Genomic DNA, 22,891 nt, shown 5'->3' with positions numbered 1-22,891 from the left:
ATAATCTTTAAAATAACTATTAGCAATAAACTATCTTTGTAATTTAGTTTAAAATAAAAGAGATGAACTTGTTCAGCTGAGATAATGGGTGACTCCCTTTACCTTGTAATTCCAGTAACTGTATTCATGTTTCAATAAATCAGCATATTACAAATAAAGAGCACGATTTGAGACAGAATATGGTATAAAATAGTTTAATACACAATGAGATGAGTTATGCATAATCCTTCATGACAATACATCTGGATTAATCTCAGTTCTGCAGTTCATTTCTAACAGTTCAAATAAAGCCCAGCGCATCAAACCCACACGCTCATCCTTCCCCAATTATTATTACTAAACGTTATTGCTTCAGCAGGACATGATGGATTATTAATACTGCAGAAATTATACACCTTCCTGTGAACATTTATTTATTTATTTTTTATATTTCCCAAGCGCTGTTTAACAGAGCAAGGACATTTTTCACAATATTTCCTATATTTCTTTTTCTGGGGAAAGTTTTTGGCTAATATAAAGTTTTGTAAAAATAACTGTGGTCAATATTTTTAACCCCATTAATAAATTGATTCTTAAGCCTTTAAATGTCACTTTAAGCAGAATACAAGTATCCTGAAAAAATCTAGTAAACTATTATGGGCTGTCCTCATGCCAAAGAGAAAATAAATGATTTATTAGAAAGTAGTTATTAAAGCTATTATGTTTGAAAAATGTCTTCAAAATAATGTCAGACAGCATTTCAGAAATATATATAAATTCAATTTCACAGGAAGGCGAATAAATATCTAGTGTTTAGGATAGTAGATTTACAGTGTGAGGAGTTGTGCATGTGTTGTTCAGCTTCACTCATCACTCATTTACAGTTGCAGTCAACTCTGACTTTAGATCATACTGGCAATAAAATATGACCCTGGAGCACAAACACAGTCATATATTGCACAGGTGTATTTGTAGCAACAGCCGACAAAACACTCAATCAGCCAAAATGATGGATTTATCTTTAATACCAAAAATCATTCAAGTAAAGATCACACTTCATGAAGACATTTTGTACATTTCCTACTGTAAATAGATCAAAACTTCACTGTTGATTAGAAATATGCATTGCTAAGAATGGAATTTGATCAACCGTAAAAATGATTTTCTAAATATTTAGATTTTTTTCAGATTTTCTAATAATTGTCTCTCAGTCAAATATTGTCCATTATAAACAATTCACCAATAGAAAGATTTTTTATTTAGTTTGTTGCTCCAGGGTCACAAATGTGATGTTAAAGTTCAAAACTAGCTCAAAAATCTGAAAGTAACTGGCACTTTTAAACCAATACTTTTTAAAGTATCAAACCTTAAACCAATACTTTTCAAATCGATACTTTAAAACTGATACATTTAAAAGTATCAAACTTTTAAACTGATACTTTTAAACCAAATTTTTTTAAACTGATACTTTTAAAACGATACATTAAAAAGTACCAAACTTTTAAACCAATACTTTTAAAATTTATACTGTTAAACTGACACTTTTAAAGTGATACATTTAAAAAGTATCAAACCTTTAAATCGATACTTTAAAACTGATACTTTAAAACTGATACTTTTGAAAGTATGGAACTTTTAAACTGACTCTATCATCCAGCAATGATCAAAGCTGTAAAAACCTTTCAAAAGATTTGAAACAAATGATGGGGTAAAGTTGGTTTTATATTAGGATATTCAGACATTCTCCTTAATAATATAATTTCAGAAAAGTATTATTTGCAAATTCTAAATAGGGAAATCAAATTAGTAGCAAATGACTATCAAAGTACAACATTGTTCACAGTGAATAAGATAGTGTTAATGCTGTTTTAAAGTCATACTTGCATGCTAATTTCAATCGAATGTTCAACATAACATGGTAAACAATCGAGAGATTCTAAATGAATGAATGTGCGAATATAAAACCAACTTTACCTCTATAAACAAATGCTGTGGTTTTGATCTTTAAAGACTGATAATGATCCTCATAATGCTGTGTTGATCATCAAATCCTCATTTAAAACAGATTTCTAAATGTGACTGAAATTCAGTGTTTATAGTACTGTATGTTCATTTAATAAACAGCTTACATCTTTAAATGTAAGACCACCTCAGTTTCTACTGTATTTGTGATCAGGTAAATGTGGCATTGGCGAGTTTTAAAGGGAAACCTCTTCTAGAACAAAAATACTATTTACTTTAGAAAAAAATATAGAGTTTTCCATCAAACAAAGACTTTAAAAGGCACGTCTATGATTGAAATGCTGCATTGACGATGACGCTGAGCTGAAATGAAGTGTGTGAACGTCTGCAGCAGGCCAATGCACATTCAATACTAAAGCTGTGATCTTCCTTTAAACCCTTGAGGACAAAAGTAAAGTGCAGGATCTACACAAACACCCAAACTCTGCTAAGTGCTCATGTTTTGGCTTTGACAAATGCACATATTGCACAAAGATTATATATATATATATATTTAGTGCTCAGCATAATTGAGTGTTTCTCATACTGTAATAATTTCTCCAGGATGCTCTACAGTAATATATCTGCACAGAGACAGTAGATTAGTCAGTACCAAAGACAAAACTGATCAACTCATCTAACAACAACACTTCCAAAAATCAAGAGGCACATTGAACATATCATATTCAGTTGAAATCATGTAAACGTATGATCTTTCGATTCCTAAAGATGTTCAGTGAGCAAACTCTTATTTTAATGGATATAACTGATTAATAAAAATGATTTCTTTAAATGCACTGAAATATATTGTCTAGAGAAATGCATCATTATAAAAGAGGTGTGCTCATTTATGCTGAACACTGAGCATATATATAGTTAGTATTATCTGTAAGCTGTATAAATGTGTCAATATGTATTTGTGCAGCTCCAGTACAGCACAGACAATGACTTGTAAATGTTTTACACCAGCTTGGATTCTGTAGTGATGTTATAATATTAATACTCTTATTTTTCATAAACTGAAGCAGGTGAATTAGTGTCAATAGCGATGTCATGGTCAGCTTCACCTCAGCGTTGAGTGAATGTGTGTGTGAGTGTTTCCCGCACGGTGTGTGTTCTTCATGTAATGCCACCAGCTTTTCTTTTAAAACTATCTCTGGCCTTGACATTAAAAAAACGTAACAATAACACTAATTCATCCTTCATCTTTCCATCATAATTCAATTTGAACTAAAAGCAGCTGTGTGTGTGTGTGTGTGTGTGTGTGTGTGTGTACTGAAGAGTCTGCGTACAGTAACAGCAGGATGAGGTCTATTATCACACACACACAGGGACACAGAGGCAGGTGGAGTGTGATATGTGTGCAGTTAGTGAAGCGCGCATGTGTGTGTGTGTGTGTGTGTGTGTGTTTACATGTGCTGCAGAGCCTCCTGTGCTGTCTCTGTGTACACGTCCTCCTGTTTCCCAGTCCATGAGCCCACCGCGTCGCCCACCGGCTCCACATTCAGCATCATCCTCCGCTGAGAAACACTCCTGTCCCGCGAGAAGAAGCTAAACCTGAAACACACACACACACACACACACACCTGTTAAAGCAGGGGTTTCAACTCATTTATAATGGTTAGAAAGGTCTCAGAGGATAACGTTATCCTTCATTATTGTTATTGAGGTGTTCTTTAAAGGTAAATGAAGGTTATGCAGTGTGTTGTTCAGTGCAGAGCTCCTCTATTATTAAAAGAAGAAAACCCCCTGCAAGTTCTGAATGAGATCAAGCCTCAGCAGGGGAAGGAAAGGTAACGTAACGCATTACTTTACATAGAGAGTAATGCAACTAGTCACTCTATTAGGGAGAAACTCAATGTTGTAATGCATTACTGTCAGAAGTATCTCTCCCCAACACTGTTTCTGAATGACTGTCACTGGTGTTCAGTCGCATATATCCACGTGTGGTTTTGACCTGCTGGACATTTCAGGTACTGCACTATGTGTGCGGTTCAGTTTTACGTTTTCTCTCAGCGTAGAGTTCTGGGGTGTGTTTCTCAAACAACGACGTAACTCGCGGCTGAACTATCATGGTACGATACGTGGTTTGAGAAAAGAATGTTTTGTAGTGACGAGTGATTAACAAAATTCGTAGTTTCTCTGTCGCAGATCCATCGTTAGAAACACGTTAGTTATAACGTAAAACGCCTATAATGATGCTCTAAACGGGGTGGAGGAACTACTTTACAGAAGAACCCCATCATTCCTTTGTGCAAATTGTATTGTTTTACACACACACACACACACACACACACACAGTCTATTTTAAATGAACATAAAATCACTTAAAAAGCTAACACCATTCTAATCTCATATATAAATCATAGAAGTAAATAAATAATGAGGCCATTTAAGAAATGAAATGTAATATTTATTATTTATTAGAAAATGAAAAAATGTTTTATTGTATTTTTTACATCCGTACAAATGATAACTTTTACAAATGTTTACTTTTTTTTCCTTTTAAACACAAAGTTGTAACACCATGATACTATTATATGTGCAAGAGAACTAAAAAACAGAGAAGTGGAGGAAAAGGGCAAAAAAACAGAAATAAAAGAACTAAATAAGGGGGATATTTGCGGTGTTTCTACTAGGGTTCAGTCACTGCTCTCTTGTTGAAGTACTCAGTAAAGGGAATCCATATTACATGTTTAGTTTTTAGGGAAAGCCTTAGCTTCTTAAGTTGCAGACAGGATGTGACATTTTTATTAATGTAGAGGATCTTTTCATCTCCAATTTAGTAAAAGCAATCTACGTGCCAAAAGGGTTATAAATCTGATCACTGCACGTTAATTAGTAGATAATTCTGCATCATCACCGACACCAAATACAGCTGAAAGAGGCTCAGGGTATACTTGTTTCCCCACCACTCCTGATATTCATTTAAAAACTGAAATCCAATAATTAATTTTGGAACAACTCCAAAACATGTGACCCAGCAATGCCTGAGTTTGATTGCATCTATCACACCGTGGGTCAACAGAAGGGAAGAGAGCTGTAATTTAGACAAGTGGAGTCGGTGCAGAATCTTAAACAGTGTTAACCATGCCTGATACACACAGAGCTAGAATGAACTTGTTCTTGTGCTTTTCAATTTCCGCTCCGAGATCCTCTTCCCACGCCATTTTGAGATGCTCTAATGAGACATCACATTCTAACTGAGATCATTTATTATATATAATTGAGATTCCTCCTTTCATGAATGGGTTCTGTAGTAATAATGTTTCTACTAGCGAGGTTGGTGGTTCAATAGGAAATTATATAAAATTATTTTGGGCACAACTGCGAGCTTGTGGATATTTTAAAAAAGGGTACTCGGCAGATCACAAGTCTGCTGTAATTGTTGGAATGTTGAAAAACAATAATCAAGAATAAGATCTTTAAAGGAGTGTATCCCTTTATTTGACCAGACCTGAAATAGAGAGTCAGTTTGAGAAGGGTAAATGAATGACTCTCAGTCTGTGGGCTTAACACAGAACATGTTTGCCACTTAAAGTGTTTTCCAACCTGTTTCAAAAGTGTGAATGAATTATAAATTAGCCATGTTTATTGTAAAAATGTTAATTTGTGTTGTAATTCTGAAAACATTTATAAGAAATTTTAAAACAAATTTGACATTTAGAGCATTTGTCTTCAGAAATCATTATTAATTAATTTATTTATTTATTTATTTAAAACAATAAGTTTTTTAAACAAATATTGATGTCTGAACTGTTCAGAAATGCAAACACTGGTATTGTTAATTATTCATATTATTAGTAATAATTATTAATATTAACAACTGATCAACATTCATTGAAGCTCTAAAAGTGACACATGAAATGTCATCAGCAGGTTTACTGAACACAACATAAATCACATTTTAAAATCTCATTATTGAATCTGATGATAAATTTTAGGTTATTTTCTTTGACTTTGGCTTAAAATATGAGCTTTTACTGTTAAAATGTGAACTATTGCTGTTTTACTGATCTGTTTAAATACAGATGTGCAGAGCTCAGCATTAACGAGTATCTCTCTCAGTCATATTGCCTCCTGCATGCTCAACGCTAATATATGTGTGTGCAGATACAGCAGATCATTCAGGACCAAAGACTCAACTCATCTAAGCTGAACACTGTATATACAGCAGCTATTGGGTGGGCTGTTTCAGTGACACACACACACACACACACACACACACACAAACACACACACACACAGTTATCTGACGGTTAGAGTGACTAGACTGATTCTGACTGGCTGATTCTAATCATCCTCCTGCTGATTGGTTGTTCAGATACCCCACAATCAGCCAATCAGAATGTGCGGTGAGATGAGGAGCCATGCAGACCACCACATGCACACACACACATACACACACACACACAGGCTGCGTACGAGAGAAATGAGGCGTCTGATTGGCTGGAGAGTGGGGTCATCTGCAATCAACCCAGCAGCCACCATAGGCATGATGGCGGTGAAGATCCTGTCAGAGGGATATATCAGAGATGTCACAAAACTCCAGTGATCGATCATCATTTATTCTAATGATCAATTAATCTTTAATTAATCTTAATAATGTCAGATGTGTCTGCTTCGTGACACTCAAAACACAAGCACTCCCACCCACAGAACATATGAAGAGCTCAGATGCAAACACCTCCATATTTTCCTCTAAAATCAGCTTTTAAACTCAGCTCTTCAGTGTATGCTCAGAAATTTGACTTTTATAGAGACAAATAAGTTCTTTTCATTGCCTTTAAAGTGAAATACGTGCACAGAAACATAGGAGGCGGAGGAAAATGCTCATTGTAGACGTTTTCAGATGGCATTTAGAGGTTTTTGCATCTGAACTCTTAAAAGTCTAGTAAGATCATAATAAGAAGCAACAACTGCTTATTTAATATCTTCATTTAATGATTAAATGTGTGTGTGTGTGTGTGTGTGTGTGTGTGTGTGTGTGTGTGTGTGTGTGTGTGTGTGTGTGTGTGTGCAGCAGGACTCACAGTCGTTTGATTCCAGACTCCGGCTGAAAGTTGGAGCGAGGGTTTGTCCGGAGGGTTTCAGAAGGATCTGGCAACGGCGGGCCGTTCTCCTCCTCCTGCTCCTCACTGCTCAGATCAACACAACACATCAGTAAATCTCGCCATCAGTGCTGTATCATTAATAGTGGTGTAACAGATCACAAATCTCCCGGTTCAGATCACATCATGGTGTTTTAGTCACAGATCGGACCATTTTCCGGGACCAGACAAACATATTTTGCTTTCTCATATTTTACCCTCGTAAAATTACAAATGTGTCCCGTTTGCTGTTATGTTTTATAATTACAGATGCATGAATTTTATTTACGCACAAAATATTTATGACAGCGATTTTATTCCATGGAGGTGATCTCTCTGCGATCCTTACAAATTTAGGATTAATCTACAAGCATTGACAAATAGTTAATCTGCTGGTCACGTGTATTCCCAACTGTGAGATGTGATCCGTACAAATCATAAATCGATTACACCCTTAATCATTAGAGATGCAACAACTTGACTATTAACCACACTCTAATTCACCATGTTTAATTAAGTGTCAATTCTCTGCTCCTTTATACAAGATGTAAATGCACCTCTGCTGTGTCTAGAGTGTGTGTGTGTCTAATAATGTTCTCCAGCTCTCTGAAACTGACTCTTTTGAGGCTTTAATCCTAATTGTGGCGTTTCGGTGACTGTCTCTTTAAATTCAAATGAGATTCAAAAAAAGGGCGGAGCTACAGCAGTTAAATTCAGACAAACTTTAAATATACATTGTGATCAAAATTGAATACCTCATAAAATAACCTTTAATACTTTTTTTAGATACTATATATTTAATGCTTCATAATAATGACTGTACAATAATCATGATAGCTGTGACTGTAATCGCTGCATCCCTGTGTATATTTAATAAACGTCATGTATGCATTACCTCCTGTAGTAGGCGATCTCCTCCTGCAGCATGAAGACTTTGGCTTTGAGTTCATTGCGTTCGTGCAGGACGTCCCGCAGCTCCTGCAGGGTGAAGCGCGGCCGGTTAGGGTCTTTCAGGTCTACAGTGGACAGATCTTCATCACAGAGCGCCTCCTGGTGGTCAAAAGAATAAATACACTCTGTTAGAGCACTACACACACGCACCATCAACATTACCATTAGCTAGAGCTGCACTATGCTGCCAAAAACACATCTAATCGGAAATGTACAGTTGAGGGCAACATTATTCTGCCTCCTGTAAAATACTGATTCTTTTTTAAATAGTTCTCAAGTTATATTTAATGGAGCAAATAATTATTTACAGTGTTTCCTCTAATATTTGTTCTTTTGGAGAAAGTCTTATTAGTTTTATTTGGGCTAGAATAAAAGCAGTTTTTAATTGTTTTATAGCCATCTTAAGGTCAATATTATTCACCCCTTCAGCAATATTAGTGTTGGATTGTCTCCAGAACAAACCACTGATATACAATGACTTGCCTAATTACCCTAACTTTACCCTAATTACCCTAGTGAAGCCTTTACATGCCACTGTAAGCTGAACACTAGTGTCTTGAAGAATATAGCAAAATTAAATATGATAAAACAAAGACGTAAGTGATAGAAACCATGCTTTTTTTGTAGAATTGTACAGTATTCAGATAAAGACATGCTTAAATATAATATAACAATGCATATTCTTGGTTAAATACATCTAATCTTTGTTAAATAAAAACAAAAGGATCAAATTGTTTGCGCCCGGATGCTTTAAATCCTCTTGAAAATCTCACACAGGTGTTAAAACACATGCAGATGATCAACTGTTACTGTTAGCTCATAACAGGTGCTGAACTGTAGAGCTGCTTGACTCACACTGATGCGGAATACAGCACATTACCCATATATTGTGCAACTCTACAGTCAACATCATCATGATCAGCTTCATCATCATCACCTTCACAATGATCACAATTACCATCATCACAATCAGTTTCATCATTACCATCACAATCACTGTTGTCATTACCATTTTCAGCATCACAACTCACCCTCATAATCAACCTCATCACAATCATCATCAAGTTCACCATCACCACCATTATCACGATTATCATCACCATCATCTTCACCACTACCATTATCACAATCACCATCTACATCATTACAATCTTTGTTATCATTAGCATTTTCATCATCCCAACCATTACAATAATCACAATTATCATCGCCATCATCTTTACCACTACCATTATCACAGTCACCATCTACATCATTACAATTAGTTATTATTGCGATTGTCATAATAACAACTATTACATTAATCGGCCTAATCACAAATATCATCATCTTCACCACCACTATCACCATCACCAACTCTACCACCATTATCACAACTATCCATCATCTTCACCACTACCATTATCACAATTACAATTCATTACAATCTTTGTTCTCATTACCATTTTTATCATCACAATCATTACAATAAATCACCCTCGTCATTATGACCACCTTTTATTCACCATTACAATCATCCCGATCATCTTTCTTATAACAATCCCTATTACAATTATCACTATCAATCACAGTCTTTACAATCACCACTATCACAATAATCACATAATCATCACAAGCATCATAGCCATCATCATCATAATCACCATCAGAATCACAAAGCACCATCATAATCACCACCACCATCACCACCACAACCATCACTACCATAACCACCACCACCAATCACCATAATCACCACCACCATCACCACTATCACAATCACCACCACAACCATCACTACCATAACCACCACCACCAATCACCATCATCACCATCATAATCACCACCACCATCACCACTATCACAATCACCACCACAACCATCACTACCATAACCACCACCACCAATCACCATCATCACCATCATAATCACCACCACAATTATTATCACCAATCACCATCACTATCATAATCACCACCACCACCATTATCATCACCAATCACCATCACAATCACCACCACAATCATCACTATCATAATCACCACCACCATTATTATCACCAATCACCATCACTACCATAATCACCACCACCACCATTATCATCATCACCAATCACCTTCACAACCATCACTATCATAATCACCACCACCAATCACCATCATCACCATCATAACCACCACCACCAATCACCATCATCACTATCATAATCACCACCACCACCATTATCATCACCACCAATCACCATCACAACCATCACTATCATAATCACCACCACCAATCACCATCATCACTATCATAATCACCACCACCATTATCATCACCAATCACCATCACTATCATAATCATCCCTATTATAATCACCACCACCACCACCATTATGATCATCAATCACTATCATCACTATCATAATCACCAACACCATCATCAATCACCATCATAATAATCACCATCATAATCACAGTCATCATTGTCATAATCACCACCATCACAATCAGCACAGTCATCACATCATAATCACAATCATCATCATCATAATCATCAGCATCGCAATCACACTCATCTCCATCATCATAGTTCATCAGCTGCCGTGAGAGTGTAGAGTGTAAATGAGTATCAGTGTGTTGCTGTTATTCTCCTCATGCTCAGTGTATATGTGTGTGTGTGTGTGTGTGTGTGTTAGTGTTCTCTCGTCACTCCGTTAGTTAACACTCCATGCTCTCCACAGGAGCTGCTGCTCCAGCAGGATTACCCAGAAACACACACGCTCTTCATCTTCATCCTCCTCATCTTCACACTCGTCTGTGACAGCAGACGGCAGGAAGTGGGGCTGCACTTCCTTGAGCTCCAGACCCTCAGCCAGGAGCTCAGAGGCCAGATCCTGACCCCAGGACGGGGCCGCTTTACATGACTACACACACACACACACACACACACACACACACACACACACGTTCTTTTTGTCCAGGTTTCCTCTGCGACTCACTGAAGATTCATTCTGACTCACGATCAGGAGTCCGTGAAGACCCTGCTGCCTCACACACACAGCTGACTGACTGAGTGTGTGTGTTTGTCTGTGTTTGTGTGCTCAGGTGTCTAAGAAAGAGTTTGTGTGTGTGTGTGTGTGTGTGTGTGTGTCTGTTAGTGTGTATGATTATGAGTGTGTATGTTTGAGTGTGTCTAAATATGTAAGAGAGTGTGTATGTTGGTTTGTGTGTATATGAGTGTGTGAATATGAGTGAATGTGAGTGTGTGTGTGTGTGTGTGTGTGTGTGTGTGCTGGCCTGTGCAGGTGAGGATGATGTGTGTGTGTGTGTGTGCTGACCTGTGCAGGTGAGGGTGGCCCCACAGGCTCCTGCGCCTCCTCCTCGTTGCTCCTGCTCTGCTCCTTCAGCTTCTCCTTCAGTCGGCTCACTTCCTGTCTGAGGCTGCTGACTTCCTGCTGCTGTGTCTGCGCCGCCGCCTCCAGCTCCACCTTCTGCTGGATCAGACTCTTGCCCTGCGCCTCCACCACTGACACACGGTGACGCACGTCCTGATTAATCTTCATTAGACGACTCATCTGCTGCTGCAGCTGCACACACACACACACACACACATACACACACACACACATATATATTTATATATATATATATATATATACACACACACATATATTTACACACAAAGAGACACACACACACACACAGACACAAACACATACGCACACATACACACACACAGAGACACAAACACGTACAAAGAGAGACACACACGCACACATATATACATTTACACATACACACACCTTTCAGCTGCAACCCAGTACTGGGAAACACACACACACACACACACTCATACACTATGGCCAGTGTAGTTGATCAGTTCCCCTATAGCACATGTGTTTGGACTGTGGGGGAAACCGGAGCACCCGGAACATGCAAACTGGGACTCGAACCAGCGACTTTCTAGTTGTGAGGCCACAGAGTTCAACACCACTGAGCCACCACATTGTTTTTATATAATGTGTTGATTTTTCATGGTCATTGTGTGGTTTAGTGAGGATCACTGCAATATCTCGGGCTCTCAGATCAGTGTGTGTGTGTGTCTGTGTGTGTGTGTGTGTGTGTGTGTCTCACCGCCTCCACGTCGTCGTTCTTCAGCGTGAGCTCGCGGTCTTTGGCGCGGATCTCGTCTCTCTGTTTGTCCACAACCTCCTTCAGCTTCTTCATCACCTGACGCTCACGCTCCGTCATTCCTGCAGCACACACACACACACACACGTCACAAACACACACACATTAAACACACATCACAAACAGCAGCAGAACACAGTGTTCACTATCCTTCAGTGTGTGTGTGTGTGTTTTCACATTTTCATTTATTATTTATTTTTTATAGTTTTGCTCTGGACAGGCCTTTGCAAACCAGCACACACACACACACACACACACACACACACACATTCACTAATGTAATGCTGCATGACACAATGATCGGTGTTCGAATAACACTCAACATTAGAGATGCAGATGATCATTAGTAAACAATATTCAGTGTGTGTGTGTGTGTGTGTGTGTGTGTGTGTGTGTGTGTGTGTGAGCGTTTAGTATTATTAAAGCATCCTCCATGGCCACAGCTCCGGCTATATTTATCTCTGTGACACATTATATTAGTGGGTCAGTGAGTCTGTGTGTGTGTGTGTGTGTGTGTGTGTGTGACAGTGAATCATACAGAGTGCCACTGCTGTGACGTGTGTATGAGTGTGTGTGTGTGTGTGTGTATGAGTGTGTGTGCGTGCAGTAATGCACTCAGCCTGGTCTTCAGTCACAGATCTATTTAACGTTGTGACACATTATATTAGTGGGTCAGTGTGTGTGTGACAGTGAATCTGAAAGGGGGCCACTGCTTCTGTGTGTATATGTGAGAGTGTGTGTGTTTGTATGAGTGTGTGTATACAGTCTCATGCAGAAGTTTGTGCACCCCTGATAATCTTCATAATTACAAGCCATAGCCCGCTGACTGTTTAGATCAGCAAATTCATCTGGATATGTGTTCTACTCTATAGAGAAGAAGCAACGTTTCAGTTCTGACAGAACACTTATTTAATCAACAGATGCAATTTAAGTCTTAGCAAAAACAGGCAGGCAGGCAGGGAGCGCATTACAGGGGGGTTTGGGGTGGGTTGATCCCCCCTGAAAAACATTAAAACAAGATGTATGGGGGTTGAGCCCTTTAATAGTAAGAAATAGCTACCTTTGAGTTGTTTATACCATTGTGCATGCATAATCTCACCAATCAATGTCATGAAAAATATCATTCAACAGTGTGAAACTGGCAGTTCTAGAGCACTGATTGACATCTTAAATATTCACAAAACATGTACCTGCATGTAGCCTAAAAAGGTCATAGTTTGTACTTGACCTACAGTGACCTCTATATATATATATAATTCATGAGAAACAAAAATTTTGTAGTTTGTAATTTTCCCCCCAATATTTTGCATGAATTTAATTGTATTATCTTTCAATTACTAAAGTGTTCGGTGACTAAAACATTATAAAACATTATTTTAATTAATATATTATGTATAAATATATGCATTTTGTTTAAATGTACCAAAATATATATCAGAATTTCACGGTACGGTAATACATCGGTATGAATGGCACGGTACGGTATTTATTGAATCATTTACAGGAAAAACAAAACTAATGAAAATACTCCAAAAAAGAGCCAAAAGTGTTTATTTACCTTATCACTGAACAGATCAATGACATACAAATCAGCCATCTATCTGTAAGCTTTGAAACAGGAACTTCAATTTGTCAATTTTACTAACAAAAAATTATTAAACCATGTAAAAAAATAAAGTTTCAATTTAGTATTGTTGAACATCACATTTAACATTTAATCACTCACTCACTTAGACAGAGGTGTGTTTTTTAAGGAAAAATATCATATAACTATAATCTGGTAAAAGCTGGGATCTCTGGGCATTTACAATGTCCCCTGCAACAGAAAAAACCCTCTCATTTGGGACTGAAGTTTCTGGGACAGAGATATGATTTGGCCCATAATAAGGTCAGTGCCTGCATACCGTTTTTTTTTTTTTGTCTGTCACCTTTTCCCCTTTCTTGTATCTTTTTAGAGAGAAACCGAAATGCTTCCACACATCCGATTTAAAACCAGCTTTAGGGTCGATCATTTCCAGCTCTTTTTCATCCCGGCTACTAGCAGCACACTCCATTTCCGCATTACTGGATCTGTAGCGACAACAGACAAAACGCAAAGGATGATGGCCACGCCTGGGCTGATGGGAATTGTAGTTTTCTCTACCTCCCGTTTGCTTCATTCGCCTGAACAAATTTTCTCAGAAGACCTATAGTTTTATCGAGTCATGCGACTACGGTAATATCGAAAAAAAATTGCTATTGCTGTATGACGGTATTTACAATACCGTTACATCCCTAATATATATATATATATATATATATATATATATATATATATATATATATATATATATATATATATATATATATATATATACACACACACACACACACACCAAATGGCTCTTTAGAAAACGCATTTGCCAGAAAAAAATCTGAAATGGCTCTTTGCTGAAAAAAAGGTTCCCAACCCCTGGTCTCCTGTGGCCTTCCATCTTCTGACTATACTTCTGACAGTAGAGATAGAGACTTTAATCCTCTGTGATGGCTCTTTGCTTCCTTCTCCTGACTCATGTTGGTGGATTATCCTAGTGTTTGGGTCATCAGGAAGTTCTTTTGAGGTTTCCATGTTGCTTGTTTCTGGTTCTCAATCAACTCAAGCACAACTAGCCATCAGCTGTCTTAAACCTCCTTCTTCATGATTGTCCATGTATGTATATGTATGTGTGTGTGTGTGTGTATATGAATGAGTGTGTGTGTGTTTGAAAGAGAGTGAGTGTGTTTGTTTGTATAAATACACATTTGTGTATGTGTGTATATATATATATATATATATGTGTGTGTGTGTGTGTGTGTGTGTGTGTGTGTGTGTGTGTGTGTGTGTGTGTGTGTGTGTGTGTGTGCACTGCCCTGTCTTCAGTCACAGAAGAGCTGCTGTGCTGTGTGTCCTGTTTATGTTCATTCCTGATGCCTAAAAGAATGTGTGTAAGAATTCCTGTGGGCAGTGTCACACACATGTGTGTGTGTGTGTGTTCCGCTTCCTGTCTAGCAACAAAAAAAACTGTGTTCCAATGAAATACTCGGTTACTACCTAGTGCACACTATCCCCTATATACAGCTATGGCTAGTGAGTCAGCAGGTGTTTGTCATATGCAACACTGCTGTGCTGTCACATGATGCAGGAGGAATGTAACACACTAATATTGAGCTGGAAAATTATTATAACCCTCATTTTGTCCTCCACATCTCCTCCTGCTGCTGTTGTAGCTGTGTAATAATAACTCTGATCATTCAGCGGAGTGATATGGTGCTGTAATGTGCTCTAAACCTGCCGGAACTACTTTAGCTGTGCCTTTATCTGACAATAAATAAACAGCTGAGAGTGAGCAGCAGCCAATCAGAGTGCACAACAAGTAGAAATCTAATGCTAATGTTGTATAACTTTTATAGCAGAGGTCATGTGAGTGTGTGTGAGTGTGTGTTATGAGTGTTTATAGCCTCAGTGAGTGAGCTCAGTGTGTGTGTGTGTGTTATGTTTTAGTGTGTTTCTGACCTTGTGCTCTACTTTATTACTTCTGGATGTCCACGCACACACACGCACGCACACACACACACACCTTCCTGCTTCTGGATGTCCTCCTCCGTCAGCGGACTCTCTCTGATGGACAGATTATTGAGCAGAGTTTTATTCTCCTCCTGCAGCTGAGAGATCTGACAGAGGAGATCCTGAGCTTCACCTCTCCATACATCCTCCACCAGCTCCAGCTCCTGCACACACACACACACACACACACACACAACTAACAGTTACATAAATAAATGATTAGCATTCATAACCCTCAACAGCATCACACCGCATACAGCTCGCCGGGTCACATCTGCTCTCAGTGATGATGTCACAGGATGGACTACGGTTACATCACTTCCTGTCCTGAACTGGAGTTTCCTGTGTCCAGTCCTTGTGTTCTGAGCGCAGCTCATGCTCAGAGACGCTTCAGAGATCAGTCTAACTCAATGATCACTTAAAGACACATGATCAGTGTGTCAGTGTTTATGATGCTCTGATGAAGAATAAAAACAAGAGTTCAGCATTTATCTCAAATATAAAGCTCTCATAGACTTTATCTATCTATCAATCAATCAATCTATCTATCTATCTATCTATCTATCTATCTATCTATCTATCTATCTATCTATCTATCTATCTATCTATCATTCTATCTATCTATCTATCTATCTATCTATCTATCTATCTATCTATCTATCTATCTATCTATCTATCTATCTATCTATCTATCTATCTATCATTCTATCTATCTATCTATCTATCTATCCGTCTGTCTATCTGTTCGTCTCTCCATCCATCCATCTATCCATCTATCCGTCTGTCTATCTGTTCGTCTCTCCATCCATCCATCTATCCATCTATCCGTCTGTCTATCTATCTATCTATCTATCTATCTATCTATCTATCTATCTATCTATCTATCTGTTCATCCTTTCATCCATCTATTGGTCTGTCTGTCCATCCATCCATCCATCTCTCTATCCATCCATCTATCCATCTATCTATGCATCTATCTATCTATCTATCTATCTATCTATCTATCTATCTATCTATCTATCTATCTATCTATCCGTCTGTCTATCTGTTCGTCTCTCCATCCATCCATCCATCCATCTCTCTATCCATCCATCTATCCATCTATCTATGCATCTATCTATCTATCTATCTATCTATCTATCTATCTATCTATCTATCTATCTATCTATCTATCTGTTCGTCTCTCCATCCATCCATCTATCCGTCTATCCGTCTGTCTATCTATCTATCTATCTATCTATCTATCTATCTATCTATCTATCTATCTATCTATCTATCTATCTATCTGTTCATCCTTTCATCCATCTATTGGTCTGTCCATCCATCCATCCATCCATCCATCTCTCTATCCATCCATCTATCCATCTATCCATCCATCTATGCATCTATCTATCTATCTATCTATCTATCTATCTATCTATCTATCTATCTATCTATCTATCTATCTATCTATCCATCCATCCATCCATCCATCTATCAATGCATCAGTCTATTGGTCGGTCTTTCCTTTGGATGGAATGACAGGCAGATGGATAAACTGATAAAATAATAGAATTATGATAGATAAACAAAACAAAAGAATGATAGATAGGTCAGGAATGAGAACGGTAGAAGATAGATATGATAGTTAGAATGATGGATAGATGTATAGACAGACAGACAGACAAACAGATAGATAGATAGATAGATAGATAGATAGATAGATAGACAGACAGACAGACAGACAGACAGACAGACAGACAGACAGACAGACAGACAGACAGACAGACCGATAGACAGACCGATAGATAGATAGATAGATAGATAGATAGATAGATAGATAGATAGATAGATAGATAGATAGATAGATGTTAATTAAATCTGACATCACTCTGAGCTGAGTTCTGACTAGTGTGTATAAATCAGAGCTGTCTGTCAGTAGTGCTGCTTGTTATATTATAGTTGGTTAGCACTAGCTCTGGCTATAGTTATGGGCATTGGGCTACAGTTATAATCCGTTGCTTATAGTTGTAGTCAGTCAGTAGTAAATGGCTGTGATTACAGTAACAGTCCGTCTGGACTGGTCAGTTTTATTTGGTTATAGTTTTAGTTAGTCAGCAGTGGCTCTGAATACAGCTCTAGTCATCTGGTTATAGTTGTTGTCAATTATGAGAGTTATGAACTGACCTTCTTGTGCTTCTTCTCCTTCTCCAGGCGCTCCAGTCTCTCCAGCCGCAGTCTATCCAGCTCCAGCCGTAGCTCGTCGGTGTCCGGGCTGCTGGAGCTCCGGCTGACCAGCACCTCCAGCAGCTCCAGCACCCGAACGACCCGCGGCACAAGCCGGGACAGGAGCTCCGCGCCGGTGCGCTCGATGACCCGCTCCAGCTCCAGGCCCAGCGCCGCCGCGATGTCGTACACATCCATGACGCTGAGCTCCGCCGCGCTCTTGTCCAGCGCCGCGCCGAGCTGCTGCTCCTCCATGCCGGACACTCGAGCGCAGAGAGCCGCTATAAGCCACCGGGGGTCACGCTCATACCGAGATAATATTAAATATTATTACTGTTGTTATTATTATTATTAATAGGCGGAAGGGCACACGAATACCCGCTGTCCCATCGCCACCGCGCTCACTTTCCTGCCCTTATTTATTCCTCACAGCGGCGCTGCAGGACACACTGCGCATGCGCAGACATTTGTGACACTTTCACGTTACTGTGAGGAAGGTGTAGCGTACAAAACATTATATTATTAAAATTAGATATGGTATATACTCCTAAATCCTTTTATTGAAAAAGTTGGTGGTATAAAGTTTCTTTTAAAGTGCGACTTTAAGATTAATAAACTCCCCATTGAGTTGAGTTACCTAATTTTCATAGGCAGGCTCTTTTATATTGGATTCTTATAAACACAATACTTCTCCTCATAATCAAATAATATGGAATAATAAAATTGTCAGATATAAGAATAAATCATTTTTTATTATAATTGGGTTTACAAAAGATATCTCTTACAGTTCCCTACTGAAAAAACAGCTTAAACCAGCTTGACCAGCCTAGCCAGGCTGGGAGCCCAACCAAAACCAGCTTGTCCAGCTTAAACCAGGCTGGTCAAGCTGGTTTTAGCTGGATTTAGCTGTCAGTTTCCAGCCTGACCAGCTAAGACCAGGCTGGAAATGGCTGGAAACCAGCCTGGAAATGGCCAAAACCCCTCTAAAACCAGCCTGGTCGACCAGCTAAAACCAGCCAACCAGCCTAGGCTGGTTTAAGCTGGATTTTTCTGCAGGGTTATTAAACCATGAAGGATATTTCCAGCCTCTGTGTGATTATAGTATTGTATATGCAAGACCAGCAGGCCCGGGGAGGCTTTTGCTGGGTGTCAGTGAACCAAAACATTCATTCATTCATTTTCCTTTGTCTTAATCCACCTTGTCTTAATGTCGCCACAGCAGAATCAAACGCCAACTATTCCAGCATGTGTTTTACACAGCAGATGCCATTCCAGCGAGAATGGAATGGCTGCAGACCTGGTGCAGTGCAATCTGGGCTGCATCCAATGCTTTTTAATGGGCTCACCTAACCCCACCCCCAACCCTACCCGTCACAGTGACGTCACCAGCTCCATTTGAGTGCATTGTGTCTGACATTGCATCGCTGAGTGATGCAGTCTCAGCTTGCATCATAAAGGCTGCATCCAGATACTATTGCTTCCAGCTGCAACCTAGTACTGGGAAACACCCATACACTCTTATTCACACACACAGACAGTGTAGTTGATCAGTTCCCCTATAGCGCATGTGTTTGGACTGTGGGGGAAACCGGAGCACCCGGAGGAAACCCACGCCAACACAGGGAGAACATGCAAACTCCACACAGAAACACCAACTGACCCAGCCGAGACTCAAACCAGAGACCTTCTTGCTGTGAGGCCACAGTGTTAACCACTGCACCACCATGACGCCCTGTTCAAATTCAACCCATAAAAATCATTTGCAACAATTTTGCAGAAATCTTATCTCATTTCAGTGTATTTAGTGCATAGATATAAAGGAAACAGATAAGAATCTCCTGTTTATGTTAAATCTTTGGATATTATCAGGCAAGTTTCATATGCACACATGTACATGGACAGAGAGGAAGCCTAATATCTGCCATTAAAAGGCTGATTACAAAGTTACTTTGAATCTCTTCAAGGACTTTCAAGCAAGCAGAACTGTGAATATACTCCAAAAACTAAACGCCTCTGCTCTATGGTAAATGTTTTGCACATCAGCTCTTGCTCTTCTTGCTTTTCTTTCTTTTTATTTTATTTACTGATTTTATACTATAATGTAAATATCATTTAATATGCATCTGATTAGAAGTGTTCAGCAAAAAAAAAAAATGGTTGGGGTAGGGTAATTTAATAAATAATCTGAACAATACTCAATATAATTACTGTTTTATGTCATTGCGAGTGGTATGGTTGGGTTTAGGGTTAGATGTTAATAAAATACAATTATTGGGTAATTTAATAAACATATGAACAATATTGGTATAATAACTGCTTTCACATTACTGTGATGGGGGATAGTGCTCAGCATAAATTGAGTACACCTTTATTTTTTCTCCATTTCTCAGTGAATATAGGCAATGTATTTTGGTGCATTTAAACTAAACAGATTTATTAAACAGATTTATTTATTAAAATAACATTCTAGTCACCAAACATATTTGAAATGGAAAATAATACAATCAAATTCAAGCAAAATACTGCAAAAATAAAAGTGCAACCTACAAAATTTCAACTCAGTTGTTAATTTTTTGAGAGTGGTCTGGATGCAGACCTGGTGAAGTGCAATCTGAGCTGCATCAAATGCTTTTTAATGGGCTCACCTAACCCCACCCCTAACCCTGCTCGTCGCAGTGACGTCGCTGGCTCCATTGAGTGCATTGTGTCCAACGTTGCATTGCTGAGTGATGGAATCTCAGCTCACACCATAAAGGCTGTATCCAGATACTGTAGGCTTCACTTGATTTTTCCTCTTTGTTAAATTTGCATTTAAAAATTTTCACCTACATAAAAATGTTTCTGTGTTAGTGTTTGGAGCATTATAGTAAGTTATTTTGTTAGATTAGCTCCAGTATTGTCTTCAGTAATGAGTAATCTAACCTATATGGACAAATGTAATATTGTAGAGCTTCCTATTTAAAATATCAGTTTAAAAGAGAGATTTGGGAGGGGTGTACACATATATGCTGAGCACTGTATGATTATTATTGTGTTTGGTTTTCTACCCGTATTTATTCCTCACAGCGGTGCTGGACACACTTACATATACATTTGTGTGTACTAATTCTGAACTCTTTAGTTTTTTTTTTGTTAGATTAGTTCAGCTTTGAACTATAGAATAAAGCAATTCTGATAACATTAATTAAACTTTTTTGAATAAAATGTTTTAGTCAGTACCCAGATCTGGCCACTAGTGGCCGCCACAGCAAGCAAACACCCCCCGTTCACATCCATTCATGAATATAAATCCCCAAAATATGTCTGTTTTTCTCCAGACTTAAAGAGATAGTTCACCCAAAAATGAAGATTCCGTCATCATCCTCCACTTATTCCAGATTTATCTGAGTTTTTTCTTCTGCTGAACACAAAAATATATATTTTGTATATTGGCGAGTAGTGACCATGCATGACATAGTTATATATTTCTGTAACGATTTTTAACAGTATTTAAAATATTTTATATTAAATATAACAGAACAAAAAGAAAAGTATACGCAAACAGACTTAAAACTATTTAAAATAAATTGGTGAATATCACACCTTAACAAATATTTTCTGTGTGAGCATTTTAACGACATAATCATGCTTATTTAGCAACGAAACTCCCTAAAGATCATTTAATAAAGGCGGTTTATCAGTAATAGCTGTTTGCTCGATGTCCAGTCAGAAGTGAGTGTCTGGGTGCAGCTTTATTGTGCTGATCTGCCTCACCCATCATCATCATCATCATCATCACACACACACACACACACACACACACACCTCTCTTCATCTCCTCAACACGGAGGAATGCGTGACAGTAAAGCGGTTCAGGTAAGAGAAATCAACACTTTATTCCTCCAAATCTTCGCTTTGTGTCGCTGACAGGATTTAGCTGCTGTGCTAATGTCGGCTAGCGCTCAGTTTGTTGTGACGCGAAAAGTCACAGACATGAAAAACACAAACACGCTGAATTTATAACACAAAACAGACTATTGTGTATTCATGTTAAGCGATATTATGCTAAATCCACAGCCAGTTGTGATGTTTGTGGTCATGGGGAACGTTTGGCTAGTTTTCGTTAGCTCGCAAAAATAATAAACAATAATATAGCCATTCTATCAACAGAGTCCAGATCTAGTGATTATACGATTTATTATTGTTCTTGTTATTGAAATGTTATTATTACATCTTTCATTGTTATTATTTGTGTTTAGATAATGACCCCAGAAAGTATATTTCAACTGTTTATGTATTATAATAGTGAGTGTTATTGTGGTGGAACTGGGCAATAACAGTATGCAAATACCCAGCAAACATGCTACTTTGGGGCCCATGTGGGCAGCACACTGTGGGCCCAGGTACCGGCGTGAAATGTGGGGCACGTGTGGGACCCACACTGTGGGGCAGGTGTGGGGCCCCTTTGGGACAGCCCAAAAGTGTGGGCTGACTGTGGGCTATCCCACACTAATCAGAGCGGGTTATCCCACAGTCAGCCCACAGTTTTGGGCTGTCCCAAAGGGGGCCCACACGTGCCCCACATTTCACCCCGGTATCTGGGCCCACAGTGGCATGAAGTGTGGGGCATGTGTGGGCCCACTTTGAGACAGCCCAAAACTGTGGGCTGACTGTGGGATAACCCGCTCTGATTAGTGTGGGATAGCCCACAGTCAGCCCACACTTTTGGGCTGTCCCAAAGGGGCCCCACACCTGCCCCACAGTGTGGGTCCCACACGTGCCCCACATTTCACGCCGGTATCTGGGCCCACAGTGTGCTGCCCACATGGGCCCCACAGTCTGGGTCCCACAGTCAACCCACACCATTGGGCCCACAGTGGGCTGCTCGCAATGATCCTGTCTGAGCCACTGAGTCTGGTTCTACTTTGTACATACAGAAAACCATTATA

General features: G+C 38.8%; 2 protein-coding genes across 7 annotated transcripts in view; one reads left to right on the top strand and one right to left on the bottom strand.

Annotated features, from left to right (window-relative positions):
• Positions 1–178: 178 nt before the first annotated feature.
• Positions 179–18,404, bottom strand: rilpl1 (Rab interacting lysosomal protein-like 1). Of its 5 annotated transcripts, XM_087269754.1 has the most exons (9): positions 17,925–18,404; positions 15,772–15,922; positions 12,119–12,237; positions 11,323–11,571; positions 10,750–10,908; positions 7,966–8,120; positions 7,014–7,118; positions 6,406–6,493; positions 179–3,537 (listed from the first exon to the last, which is right to left on the bottom strand). In XM_087269754.1, the coding sequence occupies exons 1-9, from the start codon at positions 18,216–18,218 to the stop codon at positions 3,532–3,534; spliced, it is 1,326 nt and encodes a 441-aa protein (XP_087125880.1). In that variant the 5' UTR covers positions 18,219–18,404; the 3' UTR covers positions 179–3,531. The 5 variants fall into 5 exon arrangements, 4 of the variants coding, with proteins under 4 accessions (XP_087125880.1, XP_087125879.1, XP_087125881.1 ...); XM_087269753.1 differs by lacking the exon at positions 6,406–6,493; XM_087269755.1 differs by lacking the exon at positions 10,750–10,908.
• Positions 18,405–21,666: 3,262 nt separating this feature from the next.
• clip1b (CAP-GLY domain containing linker protein 1b) overlaps positions 21,667–22,891 on the top strand; it is a 37,424-nt gene continuing 36,199 nt past the window's right edge. For both annotated transcript variants that reach the window (NM_001442635.1, NM_001442634.1), the window contains 1 exon segment: positions 21,667–21,818. The gene's annotated coding sequence lies outside the window, so the exon portion shown is untranslated.

Source organism: Danio rerio, chromosome 10 (genome assembly GCF_052040795.2).
Source record: "Danio rerio strain M-AB ecotype USA chromosome 10, GRCz13ab, whole genome shotgun sequence".
In the NCBI taxonomy this organism is placed as follows: domain Eukaryota; kingdom Metazoa; phylum Chordata; class Actinopteri; order Cypriniformes; family Danionidae; genus Danio; species Danio rerio.
Note: the sequence above shows the minus strand (reverse complement) of the source record. Positions and strands in the feature narration are given on the sequence as shown.